Genomic DNA, 27,247 nt, shown 5'->3' on the forward strand with positions numbered 1-27,247 from the left:
ATTCAAAGCCATGTAAACAAGGCACACAGAGCATGCTGCCAGGTACAGAACAGGGGCTTCCTTTCTATTTAGTTATTGTTCCATTAGAGTCACTGATAACTGTAGTGCAAGACTAAGCACAAAGCGGATGTCAAAACTACCTGAGCATCCACCTCCAAGCTCTAGAAGCCTATGGTGCATATAAATGGCCTTGCAATGGGCTGGCCTCCACATGGAACAGTCTTTTACTCTACTGGTCTCATAAGTACCATTTACATTCTCACCAGTTATTTTTCCTTACCATTGTCAAACAAAAAGCCACATCACTCTTTCTGGAATCTTTCCTTTAAATTTGCCCCATTAGCAAGAAAAAGCAGCCACCAGTAGCTCTGAGTTCCTTTAATACTTGTTTCATTCCATTAGACAGAATTTAATCACTTACTCCTTCTAGAAACAAGCTTCCCTTTAATTCCAGTATACTAAACTCCCATGATTTTTCTCATCTTTCTGGCGGTTCCTTTCCAGTCACCTTTGCAAGAACATTCTCTTGTATCTGCCCATTAAACACCAGCACGCCAGCTCTCTTCTCTTTCCTGCTCTTAGTACATCCTCTCTAGGCTTCCTCTTCTATTCTACAAAATAAATTACCATAGGCATAATAATAATAATTCTGATATTTTCAACACTAAATCAGATTTCCCTTAGGAGTTCCAAAATCTTCCATGTATATGTTTTAGATGTTCTACAGTCACTTCAAATGCAAGAAGTGGAAAATCGAATTCATGATATCCTCAGACAATAGTTACTTCTTTTAAAATAGAAACCTGATTATATTATCCCCATGCCTAAAATACTTTTACAACTTCTAACCAGTCTTAAAATATTCAATGTTATCGTGGTCCAATCTCATTTGTTGTGTTTTTCAGTGATACAATATCTTCTTTTATTTCCTTGAAGAGGGTCAAGCCTTCAGCCTTCCAACATACTCTTTCCTCTAGTTAAAACAAACCCTTCTCCCATTTGCCAAACGCATCCTCCACTGTACTACATCTTATGCACCTTTCAAATTCCAGAATTTACAACTTTCACAGGAATATCCCCCTTGACCTCCACCCCATATAAATCTTCCTATTACATAACCCCAAGGTACCCTCCCTTTCTCTTTCAGCGTGGCCAGCAGCAGAAGCATCTTTTCTGCTTCATGAAGACAGGACTGTATCCTCGAACCTAGCAGAAAATGGAAACTAATTAAATGAATAAGCAATAACATATGGTGTGTACTACTGAAAATTTGTATCATCTTCAATGTCATTCTTTGCTCTGCATATTGCTTGCCATGAACTTTTCAACCTTTTCCAAATCATTTACCTTTGATCTCTCATTCCAATAGCTAAACAAGGACGTCTAGCTAAAATATTGCCAATAAATGCCATGCATTAAGCTTGACTCTCTCCTGAAATGCCAATGAAATGTCCTTAAAAGATTTAAAAGAAAAGAAAAAAGGCAAAAACACTCAAGGAGCAGAACGGTACATGGAGTGACGAGAATTAAACCTTTACCTTTCATCCTAGGACATCAGCACAGTTACCAAAAGTATGAAAATCAAGAAGTAACTATGTAATTATGTTCTTCAGAGATAAGGATGGAAGTATCAAAATAATCACTACAAGAATTGAAAGGAGCTGCTTCTGGAGAGCAGGATATGGAGGAAAAGGAACAAAGGACAATGGGTTTTGGTTTTTTATCTTTATTAACAAACTGAGTAGAACATGTTAACTCTATAAACTACGTTCAGAGACTTACAACTTCGATAAAGATGAAAATTAAATTAAAAATGGTTTTAAAAGCAAGTAATAGAAAAAGCATTCAACAAAACTCAGCATCCTTTTCTGATAAAAACACTCCAAAACATAGGAATCAAAGGTAACTACCTCAACATGAGAAAGAGAATATGTGAAAACCCGATTGTCAGCATAGTACTCAATGGAGAGAAATAGAAGTATTGATCAATGAATGGAATCAAATCGAGAGTGCAGAAACAGACCACCAAATCTATGGTCAACTGAGTTTTGACAAGGCCCCCAAATCCTCCAAACTGGGACAAAATAGTCTTTTCAATAACTGGTCATGGAAGGACTGGATATCAATAGCCAAAAAGGGCAAGAGGCAGCCAACTCAATGGGAGAAAATATTTGGAAATCACATACCAAACAAAGGTGTGATTTCCTGTATATACAAAGAAATTGTACAACACAACTACAAAAAAAACAAACAAACAATTATTAAAATGGGCTAAAGAGATGAATAGCCATTTTTTGGAAGAGCAAATACAGATGGCTCAAAAGAACATGAAGAAATGCCCATTTTCATTGGCTATAAGGGAAAATGCAGATCAAGACTACCATGAGATACCACCTCACATCTATAACAATGGCTGCTGTTAAACAAAAGGAAACTATAAATGTTGGAGAGGATGTGGAGAAACTGGGACACTTATGCACTGCTGGTGGGAATGTGTAATAGTACAGCCACTATGGAAGACTGTTTGGCAGTTCCTTAGGAAACTAAATATCAAGTTCCCCTATGAACCAGCAATAGCACTACTTACTATATACCCAGAAGATCTGAAAGCACTGACACAAACAGACATTTGCACACCGATATTCATAGCAGCATTGTTCACAACCACCAAAGGATGGAAACAAATCAAATGCCCATCAACAGATGAATGGATCCAACATACGATGGAATATTATGCAGCAGTAAGACAAAATATATCCTGAAGCACATGACAAGATGGATGAGCCTCAAGGACAAAATGCTGAGTGAAATTAGCCAGACATAAAGGATAGATACTGTATGATTCTACTTGTATGACCAGCAAAAAGGCGTAATCAGAAGCTTATAATACAGAATATAGGGGACTTAGAGATACATAGAAGCTAGAGATGGGTAAACCATTAGCTAATAAGGTTAAGCTCCAATGTAAGGGAATAGACAGGAGTGAAGGAGGTTCTCTAGTGGGTCTATAAGTTATATTACCATACTGAGGACGAACAAGATTGAAAGGGGTTGTATAGATCTATGTGACCCACTGATTAACATTAGAAATATGAATTAGTTCTTGCAAGAATTACATCAACTATATGATTCTTGTACAAAGAGTATTCAAGTCCAGGGTAGAGGGGGAAAATGCTATTGCATGCTATGAGCTATGTTCAAAAGGAAATCATCAGCACTACCACAGCAACAGTAGAGGTTATTAGTGGGGGGAGGGACAAGAGTTAAGAGGAGGTTTAATTTTCTATCTGGTGAGGGTGTGTCTACTGGTTTTCTTCCTCTTTGGAACAATGAAATTTGGTTTTCTTCCTCTTTGGAACAATGAAATTATCTAAAATTGAGAATGCTGATGGACTGTGGGCCTCGTACGTGACGCCTAATGAATGCAGGTGGCTGAAGGATGCACTTACTGAGAAGCAGATTGGCGAACAATGGTGTATACTTATGAATGAATGTTGTGCTGCTACAAAAAGGAACAAAATCATGAGGCATGCAATGATGTGAGTGAACATTGGGGACATTTGGTGAGACAAAATAAGGCAAAAACAAAAGAACAAGAATGGTATGGTCACCTTTAGAAAATGCTTATAAGAAAACAGGGGCCTAGACTGTAAACTTTTAGAGTAGACACATTAAGTCCAGAGTGGTGATTATTTCTGAATTTTGAGAGGCTGGTTTTATACATATAACCTGATATTTAGAGATATTTAGAGATAAGAACGAAGCCAAACAGGTTGGGGTTACAGTAATTCAGAACACAGGGGTAAGGAAGACAGTATCTATAAAACCACACATACTCTTTGAAGAAAGGTTTATTTGGTCTGGAACTGAAATTTTCTGAAGGGCATAATCTAACTCAACCTATCTATAAAGCTCATTTGAACAACTGAAACACAGGGAGCACAGAATAAGAAAGAGGTCCTTTAATCCTGTATAGAATATTGCAATGCCTGGATACATCTAAAGTATATTAAGCAGATAATCAAAAAGTATTGGCAAAGTCCCTTGTGGGATGGGAGAAAGAATATGGACCTATTAAACCTTACCATCAGGGAATCCCCCGATACTGTGTCAAACTTTAGGGATACTCAAATCAATAGGCCAAGCTCTCCATCATGAGGCTTACTCTTGTGAAGCTTATGTAGGTAGCAGGGAAGCTTAGACTACCTATAGGCATGCCTAAGAGTTACTTCTGGAGGACTCCAAGTTGCTCAGATGTGGCCTCACTCTCTCTAAGCCCAACTCTGCAAGTGAAATCATTGCCCTTCCCCCCTACATGGGACATGACATCCAGGGGTGAAAGTCTCCTTGGCGACATGGGAGATGACTCCCAGGGATGAAACCAGCCCTGGCACCGTGAGATCAACAATTCCATGTTGACGACAAGGTGGAAAAGCAGTGTAACTAATAAAGTATCAATGACAGAGAGTTCAAATAGAATTGAGAGGCTACTCTGGAGGTATTGAGAGGCTACTCTGGAGGTTGCTCTTACGCAAGCTTCAATTAGACATTGCTACCTATCATAACCTGCCAACCAGGAGCATTCCAGCCAATCCTAAAGAAGACCTGGGGCAATGTCTAAGATTCCACAATAGTTCCAGGCACTAGAGTAACTTTTCAGAAACCTACAACCTCCAGATGGGTCCTGGTCCAGATAAGTCCTGAAACCTAGCCCAGCCTCTCCAGAACATCATATAGTTCCATCTCTCTACCCCATATTAGTAAAAGACCCTTCCAACGTGAAAAAGTTAGAATGACCATAGCCTAAACACTCCTAAAGAGAGGGATGGAAAGATCAAAGGTGATAGTGGAGTTATACAGAGAAGATAAGACTTAACAAATGAATACGAATGCTGAATCATTAAATTATTATCACGTTTAGTCTCCAGTAGTTTAGAGCAGCTAGAAGCAAAAACCTAAAATTGTGGAATTATAATCCATGTCAAACTCTGAAATATGTTCTACATATAATTTGCGGTGCTGTGCTTTGAAATTTATAGGTTTTTATATATACGTTATTTTTCACAAAAAAAAAAAGAAAAAAGTCAATTGTGACGATAAAAAAATATTTAATCATTCTAGCCTCTTATATTCTGGAGCAGCTAGAAGGGAAAATCTGAGACGATCATATAGCAGCCCATGACAAACTCTGGGATCTGTTCCGTAACGACTTGTTGAAGAGTGCTTTGAAAACTGTTGCTTTTTTATTTCTTTGCTTTGTATATATGCTATACTATACGATAAAAAAAGCTAAAAAAAAAAAAAAAAAAGGGATGAAGGATGAAGAGCTCTGAGGTATAGCTTCTATTTAATTTTGAATGGCCATGAGAAGCCTCAATGATAATATGCCATTTGGACATAGATCTGAAGGGCCTAACAGAATAAAACCAGAAAATATCTGGGATGTGTCTTGTAATGTAGGCAGAGGGTACAGCAAATGCCAATGTTGTAAGGAAGGAGTATGATTTTTATGCCTAGAAAAGAACAAGCAATCTTGTGTTGTTAAAGCAAAATTAAAAATGAGGAAAGGATTGAAGGTTAAGTCAAAGAAGGCTGGAGGTTCTTGAAAGGCCTATGTCAGTTATCGACTGCTAACAAACAAACAATCCCGACATCTAGTGGTTTAAATCGAAAGCCACTTTTGGTCCACAATTCTGGGTGAGAAAACTGGGCTACGCTCAGTTGGGTAGTCCTTTGGCTAACTTTGCAAGGGATTACTCAAGAAGTTCAACTCATCTGATAGGCTGACCTGGAGGTGGAGAGGTTAAAATCACCTCAACAATACATCCAAAGATTTGGCAGGGTAGCTGGAAAGATGGGGTTTCTCTATGAATGTTCTTTCATCATTCAGTAGTCTGGCCAGGGTTTCTTACATACTTATCTCAGGGCGTAAAGAGTAGTAGATACAGTAGAGAGAAAATCCAAAGTTGAGCCCTGTGCCACTGTAAAACAAAGAGTTCAGGAAAATGAGAAGAATGAATAAAAATAACTGTTCAGGAGCTAGAGTGACATAACAGAACCAAAATGATTGATTCCTGGAATCCAAGTGGAGAAGGCAAGGAGAGATCACCTGTGTTAAAGGATGCTAATATATTAAGCAAAACTGAGTCTTGATTGATGAACTCAGTATATATCTTCATTTAATTAGGTTTTCTACAATTTCACTCAGCAATGTTTTGTAGTTGTCAGTGTTCATGTCTTGTTCATATTTTCTTATATTATATCTCTATTTCTTATGTTTGATATTTTCAAAATTGTATTTTTCTATTTCAATTTCCAATTGCGTATTGCTAATATTTAAAAATATAATCGATTTTAAAGTTTTAATGATTTATCATTTACAAAACATAAAATTCACCTGTCTTAAGTGTACAATCCAATCACTTTTAATAAATTTACAGAGTTGTGAATTCATAAAAAGAAAAAAATAATAGCAAAAAGTTAGCAGGTTGTTCAACTGCTATAATACTAAAATACTGTAGTAGAAAAAGTAACTAAGAATTACATATTCCATTAATTCGGATATCAAAACTGCCTGAATACAAAATGAAGAGAAGCTCCCAGCACTGTCCACTGACATAAAGGGCATATGCAAGTCTCACCTGGGACTATCACATTAGTGGGGAAGCTTCTATCTATTTATTTTTGACAGATAACAGTAGGTATGAAAACACTCGCAGCAAGTAGAAAGTGTACAGGGACTCACATCCAGTCAAGACACAATCCTGTCCACAGCCCTCACTGTCTCTGTCATCACCCGCCACCCCACCACCCTGTCACCACATCTAAGCCTTTCAACTTGCTTCTTGGTTTTTACCTCCTTGTGTTTGTTACTGTTTCCTGGTTTATTTTCTTTAAACACTTTAGATTTCTTAAACGAAAATTACTCAACTTCCCTTAAACCTCTTCCTCTCATTTGGATATACCACAATATGGATTCAACCATTAATCATTTACATAATTATCATTATGTGAATATAATACACAATGGTGACTATTCTTCTTAATTTTTATTTTCTGAAGTTAACAACTGCCAGTTGTCCCTCTCCCCTTCCCATCTATTTATAGGCACCCACTATTATTTTTTTCAAATGCTCTAGATCAATAGCAAAATAGAAACAATATTTTCTAAATGGTCAACTGTATCAGATAGCATACCAGTTCTATTTTTAGATTTTCAGGAGCCCTGACTCTAGAAGTCATTCACACTCCTCCACGATCTGGAGAGGCTGCTCTCCCTGACAGAGCACAGGTGTTATCCAGGGCCTGGTTTCTGCCACTGCCCGTGTGAGAGCCTATTTCCAATCCAGTGGACTTTCTGTTCTCGCTTTACACCCTCGTTTTCATAAACTACATCTTACAGTGGCCCTCTAAATGAGGTGTGCTTTGTGGTAAACACATTTTTTTAGATCTTACATGGTTAACCTCTTACTTGATTGATGATTTTGGCCAGATATATAGAAAGTTAGATTACAAAAAAATTTTCTTTAAACTTTTGAAAGGACTTCTCCATTGTCTTCTAACTTCTAGTGTCATTCTTGAGACGTCTGAGGTCATTCTGATTCTCAATTCTTCTTTTTGTGGCATGTTTTTCCTCTTTCAAAGATTTTATCACTGAAATTCTGGAGGGTCATGTGAGCATTTCAATCTGGAAAGTCATAATTCTCAACTCTAGCTAATAGTTTTGGATTACTTCTTATAATTTCTCACCTTTTATTATAACCTTTGTAGTATCTTTCTGGAATGCCTAGAATTTGAATATTATAGTCATTTTTTTAATTTGTGCTATTATTTTCTAGCTACAACTAGAAGGTCACTGATTTTCACTGAATGCCTCAATTTTTAGTACTATCACTTCACCCCTACTAAATGCTGTGCTTAGTGTCCAGAAATCTGGGGTCTTCTGGCTCAATCTGGATGCCCGCTGGTTCAAAAGCGACGAGAAGGAGCCAGAGACGAAGGGGCCCCGCAGCCCCGCGCATGAACGTTCAGCCCCACACCCGCCCCCGCCTTCTGCAGTACTGACTGCCTCGGCATTCTGAGGCTTTCCAAGGCCAACCTCACAAAAATGAAAGATGAAACTAATTCAAGAACAAAACTACATTCATACCATGATTATCGCTATAAAAAATAGTTCCCATTATTTTCCAAATGTATATGTCAAAGAATAAAAAGAGAATATCTCAAAATGAAAAGATGTGATTTGAGGATCATTTTTAAATCATTCCTTTATAGCATTTTAATATTTTTCCCATTTAAAAAATTAACACAAACTGAGTGAAAACTTGTCAAACTCAGAGACCGCCACCAAGTAAAAAAAGCATACTTTACTCAGACCACCTATTCATCCATTCCACAAAGAATGGAGGACACTGGCTCATACTTACCTGCACTCCAGCTCCTCGCACCAATCTTTATTCCGGTGTTTATGTTCGTGCCAAGGAATGATCACCAAGGAGTCACCATCAGAACTTAAATTTAAAAAAATACATAAGCAGTTAACACAAACTGAGGATAATACAAACAATCATCTCAACAACTAACGACACAAAGATTATAAAAGACTGCAAAAAGCATCTCTACAACTTTAACCTCCAAGATTCCTGTTTATGATTTATTAAATGGTACATGAGACATATTGTACACAGTGAATTAAGTGAAAGGAAAATATCGAACTGCTGACTTCCCTTCCTTCATAAAATGGTTAAATAAAAATTCAAAATAAAAATGTAGACAAGTAACTGAAAGATGGTAGGAGTTGTGTTCATTCACAAGTTTTAAAAACATTTATCAAGAACCTATATTACATGCACTAGAATTCACATACCATAATAAACGGCCCTATGCCCTAGAAAAACTTTCAGTCTATGGCAGTGCTATTAAAAGAATATTTTATGATCATAGAAATGTTCTATATCTGTGCTATTCTGTGCTATTCAATACAGTAATCAATAGTTTCATGGACCTAATAAGCACTTGGAATGTGGTAGTTTCTATTTAAAAAGTGAATTTTAATTTGATTTAATTCATTCAAATTAAAATTGAAATAGCAACATGTGGCCAGTGGCCACCAGGTTGGACAACACAGATCTATAAGATGGGTAATAGCAAAAGTGAAGAAATACTTCAGGGGGGATCTGAAGAAGATAAGGATAACGCCTGATTGGATGGAATTAAGAACAAATGAAAAAGGAAAAGCAAGTAGAGACAGGACGGTGATGTGCTATAATTCAGGAGGCATGGACAAGAGAAAAAAATATTAGCTGTGCCATCTCTGGGACTTTCTAGAGTGAAGCATTTTAAACATTATCTCTAAGGTTCTTTTCAGCTCTAACACTCCATGAATCCACAAAACACCTGAAACATGATGAATTAAAAATAAAGGCAAAGAATTATTTTAATAATTCAAGGGCCTTGTTTTTATAATTCAATAAAACATTTCCTCTCACACTTTTGAATAATAATAGTATTTTCCTCATAATTTATAACAGCGCAAGGAAAAGGATTACACTTTTTCACATTACTAGGTTGTGCTGGTACTTTCTTATACTATTCGGTTAGGAAATATGCCTTGCACTAGAGAAATTTATAAATTTTGAAAACTATTTTGCTGAAGAGACTAGTCTTCGTGCACACGGTCACAGGAGACCACCGTAGGGCACAGGAGCAGAGGAGGAGCGCAGGGTACACAGTGTCTCATGGGCTAGTCTGGAAAGGGACGGTGCCGACGGGGAAGGGACGGTGCTGACGGGTTAGTCAGCAAGCAAGCCCATCGCAGTAATTAGTGAGCCAAATGTTTAAGCCACGGTTCTCCCTTAATCATCCCTGACCCTGGAAAGAACATAGTTTATATTATATCAAACAAAAAAGTGCTAGCTTTTTTTTTTAATCCCTTATCTAGAAACACTTGAAAACAGACAGAAATTATTTATTGCTACCCTAAGTATGGCTGTGAAAAGAGTTTACAACAAAACACTTAAGTCCAAAGTGAAGCCAAATATTAGGCATCTTAGACTATTATCACGTTTGAGAGTAGGAAAAATAATAAAGGCTTTATTAGCGGTTTGGAATCTATAAATAAAAGGCATTTTTGTATTTTGGCTGCTGAAGAACAAAAGCTGAAGCATTAGTGGAGGTCTGATATGTTTCACTTTTGTAGATTCAACTGAATTTTGAAGATTGAATTTAGATAATGTATGGTTAGCCAAAGTGACATCAAAATTGTTAAAGATGACACTCTCATCAATGGACAGAACATTTAGACAGAGGATCAATAAAGAAATAGAGAATCTGAATATTACTATAAAGGAGCTAGACTTAACAGACATTTATAGGACATTACATCCCACAACAGCAGGATACACCTTTTTCTCAAGTGCTCATGGATCATTCTCAAAGATAGACCATATGCTGGGTCACAAAGCAAGTCTTAACAAATTTAAAAAGATTGAAATCATACGCAACACTTTCTCGGATCATAAAGGAATGAAGTTGGAAATCAATAATAGGCGGAATGCCAGAAAATTCACAAATACCTGGAGGCTCAACAATACACTCTTAAACAACGAGTGGGTCAAAGAAGAAATTGCAAGAGAAATTAGTAAATACCTCGAGGCAAATGAAAATGAAAACACAACATATCAAAACTTATGGGATGCAGCAAAGGCAGTGCTAAGAGGGAAATTTATTGCCCTAAATGCCTATATCAGAAAAGAAGAAAAGGCAAAAATGCAGGAATTAACTGTTCAATTGGAAGAACTGGAGAAAGAACAGCAAACTAATCCCAAAGCAAGCAAAAGGAAAGAAATAACAAAGATCAGGGCAGAAATAAATGAAATTGAAAATATGAAAACAGTAGAGAAAATCAATAAGACCAGAAGTTGGTTCTATGAGAAAATCAATAAGATTGATGGGCCCCTATCAAGATTGACAAAAAGAAGAAGAGAGAGGATGCAAATAAATAAGATCAGAAATGGAAGAGGAGACATAACTACTGACCTCACAGAAATAAAGGAGGTAATAACAGGATACTATGAACAACTTTACGCTAATAAATACAACAATTTAGAGGAAATGGACGGGTTCCTGGAAAGACACGAACAACCACCTTTGACTCAAGAAGACATAGATGACCTCAACAAACCAATCACAAGTAAAGAAATTGAATTAGTCATTCAAAAGCTTCCTAAAAAGAAAAGTCCAGGACCAGAGGGCTTCACATGTGAATTCTACCAAACGTTCCAGAAAGAATTAGTACCAATTCTCCTCAAACTCTTCAAAAAAATCGAAGTGGAGGGAAAACTGCCTAATTCATTCTATGAAGCCAACATCACCCTCATACCAAAACCAGGCAAAGATATTACAAAAAAAGAAAACTACAGACCAATCTTTCTAATGAATACAGATGCAAAAATCCTCAATAAAATTCTAGCAAATCGTATCCAACAACACATTAAAAGAATTATACATCATGACCAAGTAGGATTCATCCCAGGTATGCAAGGATGGTTCAACATAAGAAAATCAATTAATGTAATACACCATATCAAAAAAATCAAAGCAGAAAAATCACATGATCATCTCAATTGATGCAGAGAAGGCATTTGACAAGATTCAACATCCTTTCCTGTTGAAAACACTTCAAAAGATAGGAATACAAGGGAACTTCCTTAAAGTGATAGAGGGAATATATGAAAAACCCACAGCTAATATCATCCTCAATGGGGAAAAATTGAAAACTTTCCCCCTAAGATCAGGAACAAGACAAGGATGTCCACTATCACCACTATTATTCAACATTGTGTTGGAGGTTCTAGCCAGAGCAATTAGACAAGAAAAAGAAATACAAGGCATCAAAATTGGAAAGGAAGAAGTAAAACTATCACTGTTTGCAGACGATATGATACTATACGTCGAAAACCCGGAAAAATCCACAACAAAACTACTAGAGCTAATAAATGAGTACAGCAAAGTAGCAGGCTACAAGATCAACATTCAAAAATCTGTAGCTTTTCTATACACTAGTAATGAACAAGCTGAGGTGGAAATCAAGAAACGAATCCCATTTACAATCGCAACTAAAAGAATAAAATACCTAGGAATAAATTTAACCAAAGAGACAAAAAACCTATATAAAGAAAACTACAAAAAACTGTTAAAAGAAATCACAGAAGACCTAAATAGATGGAAGGGCATACCATGTTCATGGATTGGAAGACTAAATATAGTTAAGATGTCAATCCTACCTAAATTGATTTACAGATTCAATGCAATACCAATCAAAATCCCAACGACTTATTTTTCAGAAATAGAAAAACCAATAAGCAAATTTATCTGGAAGGGCAGGGTGCCCCGAATTGCTAAAAACATCTTGAGGAAAAAAAATGAAGCTGGAGGTCTCGCGCTGCCTGACTTTAAGGCATATTATGAAGCCACAGTGGTCAAAACAGCATGGTATTGGCATAAAGATAGATATATCGACCAATGGAATCGAATAGAGTGCTCAGATATAGACCCTCTCATCTATGGACATTTGATCTTTGATAAGGCAGTCAAGCCAACTCACCTGGGACAGAGCAGTCTCTTCAATAAATGGTGCCTAGAGAACTGGATATCCATATGCAAAAGAATGAAAAAAGACCCATCTCTCACACCCTATACAAAAGTTAACTCAAAATGGATCAAAGATCTAAACATTAGGTCTAAGACCATAAAACAGATAGAGGAAAATGTTGGGAGATATCTTATGGATCTTACAACTGGAGGTGGTTTTATGGACCTTAAACCTAAAGCAAGAACACTGAAGAAGGAAATAAATAAATGGGAGCTCCTCAAAATTAAACACTTTTGTGCATCAGAGAACTTCATCAAGAAAGTAGAAAGACAGCCTACACAATGGGAGACAATATTTGGAAACGACATATCAGATAAAGGTCTAGTATCCAAAATTTATAAAGAGATTATTCAACTCAACAACAAAAAGACAGCCAACCCAATTACAAAATGGGAAAAAGACTTAAACAGACACCTACCAGAAGAAGAAATACGGATGGCCAAGAGGCACATGAAGAGATGCTCAATGTCCCTGGCCATTAGAGAAATGCAAATCAAAACCACAATGAGATATCATCTCACACCCACCAGAATGGCCATTATCAACAAAACAGAAAATGACAAGTGCTGGAGAGGATGCGGAGAAAGAGGCACACTTATCCACTGTTGGTGGGAATGTCAAAGGGTGCAACCACTGTGGAAGGCAGTTTGGCGGTTCCTCAAAAAGCTGAATATAGAATTGCCATACGACCCAGCAATACCATTGCTAGGTATCTACTCAAAGGACTTAAGGGCAAAGACACAAACGGACATTTGCACACCAATGTTTATAGCAGCGTTATTTACAATTGCAAAGAGATGGAAACAGCCAAAATCTCCATCAACAGAAGAGTGGCTAAACAAACTGTGGTATATACATACGATGGAATATTATGCAGCCTTAAGACAAGATAAACTTATGAACCATGTAATAACATGGATGGACCTAGAGAATATTATGCTGAGTGAATCCAGCCAAAAACTAAAGGACAAATACTGTATGGTCCCACTGATGTGAACGGATATTCGAGAATAAACTTGAAATATGTCATTGGTAACAGAGTTCAGCAGGAGTTAGAAACAGGGTAAGACAATGGGTAATTGAAGGTGAAGGGATACAGACTGTGCAACAGGACTAGATACAAAAACTCAAAAATGGACAGCACAATAATACCTAATTGTAAAGTAATCATGTTAAAATACTGAATGAAGCTGCATCTGAGCTATAGGGTTTTTTTTGTTTTTGTTTGCTTGTTGGTTTGTTTGTTGTTGTTGTTTTTTACTATTACTACTACTTTTATTTCTTTTCTTTATATTAACATTTTATATCTTTTTCTGTTGTGTTGCTAGTTCCTCTAAACCGATACAAATGTAGTAAGAAACAATGATCATGCATCTATGTGATGATGTTAAGAATTACTGAGTGCATATGTAGAATGGTATGATTTCTAAATGTTGTGTTAATTTCTTTTTTTTTTTCTTTCCGTTAATAAAAAAAATAAAAAAAAAAAAAAAAAAAAAAAAAAGAAGACCCATCTCTCACACCCTATACAAAAGTTAACTCAAAATGGATCAAAGATCTAAACATTAGGTCTAAGACCATAAAACAGTTAGAGGAAAATGTTGGGAGATATCTTATGGATCTTACAACTGGAGGCGGTTTTATGGACCTTAAACCTAAAGCAAGAGCACTGAAGAAGGAAATAAATAAATGGGAACTCCTCAAAATTAAACACTTTTGTGCATCAAAGAACTTCATCAAGAAAGTAGAAAGACAGCCTTCACAATGGGAGACAATATTTGGAAATGATATATCAGATAAAGGTCTAGTATCCAGAATTTATAAAGAGATTGTTCATCTCAACAACAAAAAGACAGCCAACCCAATTACAAAATGGGAAAAAGACTTGAACAGACACCTATCAGAAGAGGAAATACAAATGGCCAAAAGGCACATGAAGAGATGCTCAATGTCCCTGGCCATTAGAGAAATGCAAATCAAAACCACAATGAGATATCATCTCACACCCACCAGAATGGCCATTATCAACAAAACAGAAAATGACAAGTGCTGGAGAGGATGCGGAGAAAGAGGCACACTTATTCACTGTTGGTGGGAATATCAAATGGTGCAACCACTGTGGAAGGCAGTTTGGCGGTTCCTCAAAAAGCTGAATATAGAATTGCCATACGACCCAGCAATACCATTGCTGGGAATATACTCAAAGGACTTAAGGGCAAAGACACAAACGGACATTTGCACACCAATGTTTATAGCAGCGTTATTTACAATTGCAAAGAGATGGAAACAGCCGAAATCTCCATCAACAGAAGAGTGGCTAAACAAACTGTGGTATATACATACGATGGAATACTATGCAGCTTTAAGACAGGATAAACTTATGAAGCATGTATTAACATGGATGGACCTAGAGAACATTATGCTGAGTGAGTCTAGCCAAAAACTAAAGGACAAATACTGTATGGTCCCACTGATGTGAACAGACATTCGAGAATAAATTTGGAATATGTCCTTGATAACAGAGTCCAGCAGGAGGTAGAAACAGGGTAAGATAATGGCCAATTGGAGTTGAAGGGATACAGACGGTGTAACAGGACTAGATACAAAAACTCAAAAATGGACAGCACAATAATACCTAATTGTAAAGTAATCATGTTAAAACACTGAATGAAGCTGCATCTGAGCTATAGGTTTTTGCTTTGTTTTGTTTTGTTTTGTTTTGATTTTACTATTATTACTTTTATTTTTTTCTCTATATTAACATTCTATATCTTTTTCGGTTATGTTGCTAGTTCTTCTAAACCAATGCATATGTACTAAGAAATGATGACCATGCATCTATGTGATGATGTTAAGAATTAATGATTGCATATGTAGAATGGTATGCTCTCTAAATGTTGGGTTAATTTCTTTTTTCCGTTAATTAAAAAAAAAAAAAAAAGAGAAGGGATAATTGGAGCTGAAGGGATACAGACTGTACAACGGGACTGGATATAAAAACTCAGAAATGGACAGCACAATACTACCCAATTGTAATGCAATTATGTTAAAACACTGAATGAAGCTGCATGTGAGGTATAGGTTTTTTGTTTTTGTTTTTGTTTTTTTTTTTCTTTCTATTATTGTTTTAATTCTTATTCTGTTATCTTTTTATTTCTTCTTCTAAATCGATGCAAATGTACTAAGAAATGATGAATATGCAACTATGTGATGTTATTAAGAATTACTGATTGTACATGTAGATTGGAATGATTTCTAATTGTTTTGTTAATTCTTTTTTAATTAATAAAAAAAATATGAAAAAAAAAATTGTTAAAGATGAAATGGACAGCACAATACTACCTAACTGTAATGTAATTATGTTAAAACACTGAATGAAGCTGCATGTGAGAATGATAGAGGGAGGAGGGCTGGGGACATAAAAGAAATAACAAAGAAAGATAGATTTTAAAGATCGAGATGGTATAATCTAGGAATGCCTCGAGTGTATAACAATAGTGAAATGTACAATGTACAAATTTTAAAAATGTTTTTGCATGAGGAAGAACAAAGGAATGTCATTATTGCAGGATACTGAAAATAGATGGTAATTAATATTTTAAAATGTCACCTTATGTGTGAGTCTAAAGCAAAAAATGTTTATTTGTTATAAAATTTATATTTTGACAAGAGCATTTCTTAATATAACTTATGTAGATAGTTTGATTGAACATCATAAGTACTTGGAATCTCAGGTAGGAAGGACATGAGATTTTGTTGGTTTGTCCAGAGTGATGCCCCGATGAATTTCAGAGTGATTTGATCAGTGAGTGGATAAGTATTTGAAAGCCTCATTCGGGGAATGGTGACAGTGGGGAGAAATTCAACTTCCCCAAGTCAAATTCTTGATATTCTCATGAGCAGTGTGGACAGCCAAAGCTATAGGCTGAGTCCCCAGTCTTGGGGGTTGTTCATATGAAACTTAACCGCACAAAGGAGAAGTCAAGTCTACTTAAAATTTAGGCCTAAGAGTTACCCCCCAAGAAAGCCTCTTTTGTTGCTCAGATGTGGCCTCTCCCTCCAGCCAACATGACGAGCAGTCTCACCACCCTCCCACTCTCTGCATGGGACATGACTCCCAGGGATGTGGATCTTCCTGGCAACGTGGGACAGAGACCCTGGACTGAGCTGAGAATCAGCATCAAGGGACTGAGAAAAAAACCCTAGAATGAGCTGAGAATTAACATCAAGGGATTTACAGAACCTTCTCGACCAAAAGGGGGAAGAGTGAAATGAGACTGTCAATGGCTGAGAGATTCCAAACAGAGTCGAGAGGTTATCCTGGAGGTTATTCTTACGCATTAAGTAGATATTACCTTGTTGTTCAAGATGTAGTGGAGAGGCTGGAGGGAACTGCCTGAAAATGCAGAGCTGTGTTCCAGTAGCCATGTTTCTTGATGATGATTGAACAATGATATAGCTTTCACAATGTGACTCTGTGATTGTGAAAACCTTGTGTCTGATGCTCCTTTTATCTACCATATCAACAAAAGAGTAGAACATATGGAATAAAAATAAATAATAGGGGGAACAAATGTTAAAATAAATTTAGTTTGAAATACTAGTGGTAAATGGAAGCGAGGGGTAAGGGGTATGGTATGTATAACTTTTTCTTCCCTGTTATCGTTTTATTTCTTTTTCTGTTGTCTTTTTATTTCTTTTTCTAAATTGATACAAATGTTCTAAGAAATGATGAATATGCAACTATGTGATGATATTAAGAATTACTGATTATATATGTAGAATGGAATGATATCTTATTGTTTTGTTTGCTAGTTGTTAATTTTTTTAATTAATAAAAAAGAGAAAAAAATTGTTAAAGATGTGCAAAAATTCACATTAAAAAAAAAAGTCTAAGTTACTATTTAGTGACATTAAGCAATATGATTCCAGAAGTTAAAAATTACCTCAACCCAAGATTTCAGCTTGGCAAACAGCTTGGATTCTAAAATTGATTTTTCTCTATTAAAATGTAAGCCCTTAAAATGTGTCTGTATTTACGAATGTATGTTTTAAAGGCACTGGATAATCTTAGAAACAGCCTTAGTGTTTCTTTTGAATCTGTCCTGAATGATGATGGTATTATCTTCATGGAAAGGCTTAGCCAGCTTTTTGTCTAAGGCTAACATGGTGATCATTTCTTAGACTTGTTTTTGTCTAAGGATAAAAAGTTACCAACAAGAGGTAATCTGTAAAAAGAGATGATGAGGGGCCACAGTGGCTCAGCAGGCAAGGATGCTTGCCTGCCATGCCATAGGACCCGGGTTCGTTTCCCGGTGCCTGCCCATGTGAAAAAAAAAAAAAAAAAAAAAAAGAAATGATGAGGGCTCTTCCAGGCATTTGGTATCTAAAATTCACTCTTAGAAAATGACACAAGGGCAGCCTTTCTTGTCCTTTTCTTTACATGCTGGCTCTGGTGAAAGAGGACATTCCTGCAACTGAAGTTTCCTTATAACCCAGCCAAATTCACAGAAAGCTTGATCTAAGCTCATCCTAATTACTGCTGAGGCCTCCACATGTGTTACCTTATGTTGCTATGCTAACTTCTGCTCTGCCTGTCACCCATCTTTGATGACTCAGAGCTGCTTTGTTACCAATAAATATCATAGGAAATTCATTTTACAATAAAAAAATACTTTTTAAAAATTGTAAGAAATTCATCATGATAACTTTACTCTGAGAATCTGTCTTTGAAATTTATAGTTGTCTTCAAAACTGCCTCTATGACTGAAGAGACCAATAAGAGAGAGAAGCCCGGGCAGTTCTCGTACACTGTTTTCTCACAAGAAGCTGCAAACACTTCTTGCCTGCTGTATTGAGTATCTCACTGGCTGCCCTATCACTTGTCACACACCACTTTGTGTAGGATCTTCAATGGTTGGAACACAGTCCATCACAAAACAGCCTGGACGAACAAGAATTGAGTCCGACTGGCCCCTACCACCTACTCAGAGCCACTATTCCTCCTGGCCAGTCCCCCCAAGGCTTGCAGAAGCAGGGTGGGGGTGAGGGCTAGAGTGGACCAAGGGGCAGCAGCAGGGTATCTGAAGGGGCCAGTCACCCAAGTCTGCGGAAGTGAGGTGAAATCGGGGGTCAGAGCCACCCAAGGTGTGCAGAAGCAGGGTGTATAGAGAAGGCCCATCTGCCCAAGCCTGCAGAAGCAGAGTGCCGGCCAGGATCAGAGCTGCCCAGGATGAACAGAAGTGGGGTCTCAGAGGGAGCCATGTGCCCAGGGCATGCAGAAACAGAGTGCCAGAGGGGGCCGTCTAGCAAGGCCCACAGAAACAGCATGGCTGTGGGGTAGGAGCTGCCCAAGGCACTAAATAAATATACGCTTTCAGCAAATCACATAAAGACAATTTCTGCTCAGAGGTCCACAGAGAAAGGTAGGCCTGAAAAGTATTGGGATTAATAAAGTATTTTTGCCCTTTTCAAGGCACACCACAACTAGCCTTTTCTAAATGTGCTGATCCTCACAGATCCAATAATAATAATTAGCAGTATTACTGTATATCTCATAATTTTATATATAATTCATATATAAATTCATATATAAAATAGTGATGATCAACAACAAAAATCTTAAAAGCATTTGTTGATCTCTTACTGTGGACAAGAGAGTCTGCAATGCTTTTTACATTGAGCACCTCATTTAATCCTACAAACCTAATGTAGTAGGTGATATTACCTTCTTCATACCACAATAGAAAACATGCCCATCCTCATAATAAGTAGTAAAACTAGAATTTGAACACAACTAGTCTGAATCCAAAGTTTATACTTTTAGCTGGTGTATTAGTAAGGGTTCTCCAGACAAACAGAACCAAAAGGAGGTATCTGTAAATATGAGATTTATAAAGGTATCTCACATAACTGTGGGAATGCAAGAGCCCTAATCTGCAGGGAAGACTGTAACACTGGCAACTCCAATAAAGGCTCTTAAGGAACTCCACAGGAGAGGATTGCCTGCTAAAGAAACAGTGAATATTCGCCCCCCTTAAAAGACTTCAACTGATTGGATCAGTACAACTGATTGGATTAGGTTGTTTGCAGAAGCTGTGCCCTTAGTTGATCACGGATGTAATCAATCACAGCTGCAATCAACTGACTGATGATTTAATAAACCAGCCTTCAAGTTTATCAACCAGGCATGAAACATCCTTGCAACAACAGTTAGGCCAGTGCTTGCCTTACCAGATGACGGGGTATTATCACCTGGTCAAGTTGATACCAGAACCTAACTATCACAGCTGACATGCTCTCCTACCCCTAGAAAGGACAGAGGCCATTAACTAGCCCAAATCCACAAACCCATCGTATTTCCATCACTTTCCTGCTTACTACTTAAGAGCCACCAAGTCAAATTTATGCAGTAGCAAAATTAATTCATAACTGTCACATGAATTACTTAGATGACAGCATAACAAAGCAAATTTGGTTTGGTTTGGTTTTTGCATGTTTGGTGTGGTTTTTTACATGGTTTTTGTTGTTGCTATTGTTTTTTTAAGTGCTCTTACAGTTATTATAAAAATCCATATTGGGACACAGCAATGAAAAGGGAGAATTTCTTCATAAAAAACAGATATACCAAGGAGTTACACTAATATAGAATCGGTACATCTGAGGGTGAAAACAGAAAGTTAAGCTATACTAGTAATGGTGTACACTGACTATCTAAATAGCTGGATATCTCACTATACTTTAGAGGGGAAAAGAGACTTCAGAATAAGTACTTCCCTAAATCTTACCTTTGTTTCCACTTCAATATAATTGCTTAGTTCTTACCTTAAAAAATGCCTAAACTTTATCACTGACTTACTCTTTTATAAGGTGAGCAGAATTACAGAATGCTAAATAAAATTAGAGAAAATCTTTTTCATCAATTCTATTAACAACTAAAATATTACCCATGTAATACATCAACTATAGAACAAGTTAGATGAAATTCTGGTACAAAAAAAAAATATATATATATATATATATGGCTCCTTCTTTAGAACCATAGAAAGTTGGGTTAAACGGAAAACTAACACTTTGACTCTAATGCTCTATAAACACAAAATAGCATTTACATATATTTTATTTCATCTATTTTTTCCCACTTTGCCTAAGAAGTCTTAACATTTAAATGCCTCATACTCGTTAAAAAAACCAAGTGCATGGTAAATTTAAATGATCTTTTTACAAAATAATGGGTTCTTTGGCTTAATTTCAGGATCATTTATATTAGAACACTGGTTGTTTTATTCCAAACAATAAACCATACTGGTTTATTAACATTTTAAATAAATATTAACATTTTATTTCAAAGAAATTCTATCAAGAATTAATTCCAAAAAGTCCTTTTATTTGTTTTCTAGGCCTTGGAAACAAGAGGCCAAATAGACAGTGTATTATTACTAATTGCCACTTCTTATGCATTGGTTTTAAGATGTGGAGTTATATTTATTTCTATATAGCAGAGAACAAACATAAAGGAAAAAAATTACAATAATTTGAGCCTATGCTGTGGTTAACATCACTGAACTAGTCAAACTGATCTGAAACACTATGGGAAACCAGTCAAAAAGTTAGCCATCACTCAATTCCACATTGAAAAAAATTATCCAAAGGCATCCTTCAGAGCTCTCTTCTGGACCAACAGGATTCAATTCCATTATTACATGACTCAGAAAACAGAGTAGAGACTAATAAACGACCATGAAACTTACCAGCATTCTGAGATGCCAGTAGCATGATAAAGAGAGACAAGGTGATAGAGCAAAAAGAATACTACTCCAAGGTTTGGATACTTTTCCTCCCAGCACTAGCTCAATCTCCAGGACTCATCTGGCTGCCTCATCTATTTAGTATATATTTGTGTTGGTTTGAAATTGTTATGACCCCAGAAAAGCCATGTTCTTCTAATCCAGTCTTGTGGGTACACAACTATTAGAGATGGGGCCTCTTGATTAGGTTGATTCACTGGAGATGTGACCTCGGCCCATTCAAGGTAGGTCTTAATTAATTTACCGGAGTCCTTTAAGAGAGGAAGATTTTGGAGAAAGCATCCACACACAGACACTTGGAGATGCTGAGAACCATTTGAAACCAGAAGCCCAAAGAGGACAGAAGCTATCACCGCGTACCTTCCATTGTGACAGAGAAACCCCGGACATGACTTGTCTTTCCTCAATGAAAGTAATCTCTGGAAGCCTTAACTTGGACATTTTCATAGCCTTAGAACTGTAAATTTATAACCTAGTAAATCCCCTTTGTAAAAACCAACCCATTTCTGATATATTGCATCCTGGCAGCTTTAACAAAATAAAACAACATTGTAATACTACCAAACGAAGCCTACACCAAATATTTTCTTGGATCTAAACCATAATAATAAAGATTATGCTCTTAGAACTCTCACCTCTGCTAAAATTGTGATACCAACCTTACAAAGCTGTGTAATCCTGATAAAGTTATTCAATCTGCATCAATTTCCTTATTAGGGATAATAATAGTATTTATCTCAGTGAATGCATATAAAACCATTAGAACAGTATCCAGTGTATTGTAAGCATTCAGTAAATACTGACTATTGTAAAAAGCATCATTATTTTTAAAACCAACAAGATGGTTTCTCCTAAGTAGTGAAATACTAGATACATCCAACTTTGTTAACTTTTTAAAATCTATCTTATGATACATAATACCATATCAATGACCACAATTCCTATTTGCAAATATCTAAAAACTGTAATAAACACTGCTGATACCATCCTGAGTAAAAGGACACCTAGACAAGGGAAACAACAGTAACAAAAAAATGTGATCTGATTTGTGAGATAGAAAAAAGCAACAATTACCACAAGGCACTCTCTTTTCCAAATGCTTAAAAACAGGATTGAAACCAAGAAACAAGTTTTTGTCCAGGAGCAAAGGATGATTTCAGAAGAGAACTTGTTCAGTTTAGGAGAAGTCACAAACTCCAATGGAGAAGCACTGAAGAATTTTCAAGAAAAATGGTTAAAAAACTGAGAAAACCTGTTCTACACAGAAGCGCTTGAATCAACAAAAAAAGGGCAAAAATGAGTAGGGAAGTCTCTGGCATACAATCTGCCCCTCTCTATCCCCCTAGCCCTACTGCCAGCATCACTAAGAACAGCGCTTACACTACTACTGCCACCGCTGCGACCACCGTCATTATTACCATGGAACACCCCCACCAGCATCTCCACCCCAAGCATCGCTATCCGCAGTACCACAAGCACAACCTCCACCTCTACCAGCACCACCACCTCAACCTCATCATCACCATCTTCTACCACTACTACCTCCACCATCACCTCCATCACCTCCTTTACCACTACCTTCTCTTCTGTATCCTCATATTTCTCCTCTTCCACTGTTACCTTTACCACCACCACCTCCACAAGCACCAGCACCACCTATACCACTTCTAACAACACCACCTCCACCTATACCAGCTCCACCACCACCATAACCACCACCCCTCAACTATCACCCCCTCCACTCTAAGAACAGCCATCACCTCCACCTCCATCACCACCTGACTCTTACATAGATACCCCAATACTGAACAAGAAACACTGTAGGACCTCAGAACAGTTAAGAATACTGATGCCACAAGGAAAGTTATCTGAAAAGAAAGGCATCCTCAAATCCAGTGTTATAGTAGTACAAAAATAAACTAAAACAGTCAATACAGAAAAATTCTCCAAAGAAAACATGCATGTACTAACTTTTTCATTCAGCATTTGATGTTTTATATATAACAAATAGTTATAAACATAAATCTTTGTTTTAATTTTTACTTTTTATGAAGCTCAAATTTGCAATATCACATCCAGCAAAAACAGGAATTCAGCTTAAAATGGGTCACTCACAAATATGATTTATTATACTGCATTATAAGATCAGGTTTGCCAGTATTTCATATCACTGAAGAACACATACTGAATGTGGTGATAGTGAAATACCTTAGGATTAAGAATTAACTAAAGGGATAGAGCCCAAGATGGAGGCTTAGTGAGGTATGGGATTTAGTTCATCCTCCAGAGCAGCTAAGAAATAGCCAGGACCAGTACAGAACAAGAGCTGGGTCCACATCAGTGATCGGACACACAGTGTACACCAGTCTGGACAAGGTGGACCAGCTGCGATCCCACCCAGAGCCATAGATCCCCCAAGCCATGGAGGGCAGTGCTCATCCCCCGCAGGCTGGCTCCTAGAGGGAAAGGAGACTTAACAATCAGCAAGGGGCTATGCTCAACCAAGCTTCTGAAAAAAACCCTGAAAAATCCACAGCAAAACTACTAGAGCTAATAAATGAGTACAGCAAGGTGGCAGGTTACAAGAACAACACTCAAAAATCTACAGTGTTTCTATACACTAGTAATGAACAATCTGAGGGAGAAATAAGAAAAAAGTTTCATTTACAATTGCAACCAAAAGAATAAAATATTTAGGAATAAATTTAATTAAGGATACAAAAGACCTGTACAAAGAAAACTACAAGAAATTGCTTAAAGAAATCACAGAAGACCTAAATAAATTGAAGGGCATGCCATGTTCATGTATTAGAAGACTAAATATAGTTAAGATGTTAATTCTACCTAAACTGAATTATAGATTCAATGCAATGTCAATTAAAATCCCCAAAATTTGCTTTTCAGAAATAGAAAAAACAATAACCAAATTCATCTGGAAGGGCAGGGTACCCCGAATAGCTAACAATATCCTGAGAAGAAAAATGAAGTTGGAGATCTCACACTTCCTGACTTTAAGGCGTATTAGGAAGCTACAGTGGTCAAAGCAGCGCGGTACTGGCATAAAGACAGATATACTGACACAATGGAATCGTATAGAACGTTCAGGTATAGACCCTCTCATCTATGGACAACTGATCTTTGATAAGGCAGTCAAGCTAACTCACTTGGGACAGAACAGTCTCTTCAATAAATGGTGCTTGGAGAACTGGATACCCACATACAAAACAATGAAAGAGGATCCATATCTCACACCCTATACAAAAATTAAGTCAAAATGGATCAAAGACCTAAACATTAGATCTAAGACCATAAAACTTTTAGGGGGAAATTTCTTATAAAACCTGTAATAAGAGGCCATTTCTAGATCTTACACCCAAAACATGAGCACTAAAGAAAGAACTAGATGAATGGGAAAAATAATTTTAAAATTAAACACTTTTGTGCATCAAAGAACTTTGTCAAGAAAGCAAAAAGACAGCCTACACAATGGGAGACAATATTTGGAAATGACACATCAGATTAGGGTCCAGTATCCACAATACATAAAGAGACTGTTCAACTCAACAACAAAAAGACAAAACCCAATCACAAAATGGACAGAAGACATAAACAGACACTTCCAAGAAGACAAAATACAAATGGCTAAAAGGCACATGAAAAGATGCTCAACTTCCCCGGCTATTAGGGAAATAGAATCAAAACTACAATGAGATATCATCTCACACCACCAGAATGGCCATTATCAATTTAAAACAGAAAACAACAAGTGCTGGAGAGGATGTGGAGAAAGAGGTACATTTATTCACTTTCAGTGGGAATGTAAAATGGTACAACTGCTGTGGAAGGCAGTGGGAATGTAAAATGGTACAATTGCTGTGGAAGACAGATTGGTGGTTCCTCAGGAAGCTAAGTATAGAATTGCCATATGATTCAGCAATACCATTGCTATGTATCTATTAAGAGGACATAAGGGTAAGGAGACAAATGGACATTCGCATAGCAATGTTTATAGCAGCATTATTTACAACTGCAAAGAGATGGAAATAGTCCATATGTCCATCAACAGACCAGTGGCTAAACAAGCTGTGGTATACACATACAACGGGATATTACACAGATGTCAGACAGAATAAAGCCATAAAGCATGTAACAACGTGGATGGACCTTGAAGACATTATGCTGAGTGAGATTAGCTAGAAATAAAAGAACAAATACTGCATGGTCTCACTGATATGAACTAACATTAATGAATGAACTTGGAGAATTTTAGTTGGCAACAGAGATCATCAGGAGATAGAAATAGTGTAGGTATTGGGTAATTGGAGCTACAGGGATACAGATTGTGCAACAAGACTGACTGTAAAAATTCATAAATTAGACAGTTTAATACTTCCTAATTATAGCACAATAATGTTAGTACACCAAATAAAGCTGAATGTGAGAATGATAGAGGGAGGAAGGCTGGGTGCACAAACGAAACCAGAAGGAAAGACAAACAATAAAGACTGAGATGGTATAATGTTCAAATGCCAAGAGTATACACTGATAGTGACTAAATGTACAAATTAAAAACTGTTTGGCATGAAGAAGAACAAAGGAATGTCAATATCGCAGTGTGTTAAAAATAGATCCCCATTAATATTTTAAAACCTCAACTTCTCTGTGAGACTAAAGCAAAAAATGTTTATTTGGGACAAAATTTATATTTTGACTAGTACATTTCCTAATTTAACTTATGTGGACTGTTTAACTGAACACCATAAATACATGGAACCTTGAATAGGGCATGAGATTTTGTAGGATTGTCCAGTGTGATGCCCTACTAAATCCCAGAGTAATTTGAACAGCGAATAAAGAAATATTTGCAAAGTCCTTTTGGGGGGATGGCAAGAAAGGGGGAAAATTCAATTTCCCCATTTGGAGAACTCCTGATATTCACACAAGCAGTGGGGACAATCAAATCAATAAGCCAAGCCCTTAGTCTTGGGGGTTGTTCCTATGACTCTAATCCCTACAAAGAATACGCTAACCTGCTCAAAATTAGGCCTAAGTGTCACCCCCAGAAAATCTCTTTTGTTCCTCAGATGTGGCCTCTCTCTCTCTCAGCCAACAAGGCAAGCGAGCTCACTGCCCTCCCCATCTCTATGTGGGACATGACTCCCAGGGGTGTGGACCTTCCTGTCAACGTGGGACAGAAATCCTGGAATGAGCTGGGACTCAGCATCAAGGGATTGAGAAAACCTTCTCGACAAAAAGGGGGAAGAGAGAAATGAGACAAATTTCCCAGGGGTGTAATCTCCCTGGCGACATGGGACAGAACTCCCTGGATGAATCGGGACTCGACATCATGGGACTGAGAAAGCCTTCTTGACCAAACGGGGGAAGAGAGAAATGAGACAAAATAAAATGTCAGTGGCTGAGAGATTTCAAACAGAGTTGAGAGGTTATCCTGGAGGTTATTCTTATGCATTAAGTAGATATCACCTTGTTATCCAAGATGTAATGGAGAGGCTGGAGGGAAGTGCCTGAAACTGTAGAGCTGTGTTCCAGTAGCTATGTTTCTTGAAGATGATTGTATAATGATATAGTTTTCACAGTGTGACTGTGTGATTGTGAAAACCTTGTGTCTGATGCTCCTTTTATCTACGGCATGGACAAATGAATAAAAAATATGGATAAAAAAATAAATAATAGGGGAAACAAAGGTTAAAATAAATTGAGCAGAATGAAATACTAGTGGTCAATGAAACAGAGTGGTAAGGGGTATGGCATGTATGAATTCTTTTTT

The 27,247-nt window shown here is 37.0% G+C and overlaps 1 protein-coding gene across 3 annotated transcripts in view; it reads right to left on the bottom strand.

Annotated features, from left to right (window-relative positions):
• Positions 1–27,247, bottom strand: part of NBAS (NBAS subunit of NRZ tethering complex) — a 585,536-nt gene that overhangs the window by 379,840 nt on the left and 178,449 nt on the right. For all 3 annotated transcript variants that reach the window (XM_077153236.1, XM_077153235.1, XM_077153237.1), the window contains one exon: positions 8,427–8,510. In XM_077153236.1, coding sequence (XP_077009351.1) covers positions 8,427–8,510 — 84 coding nt within the window. The remainder of the gene's footprint in view (positions 1–8,426; positions 8,511–27,247) is intronic.

The sequence above is a fragment of the Tamandua tetradactyla genome, chromosome 3 (assembly GCF_023851605.1).
Source record: "Tamandua tetradactyla isolate mTamTet1 chromosome 3, mTamTet1.pri, whole genome shotgun sequence".
NCBI lineage: Eukaryota > Metazoa > Chordata > Mammalia > Pilosa > Myrmecophagidae > Tamandua > Tamandua tetradactyla.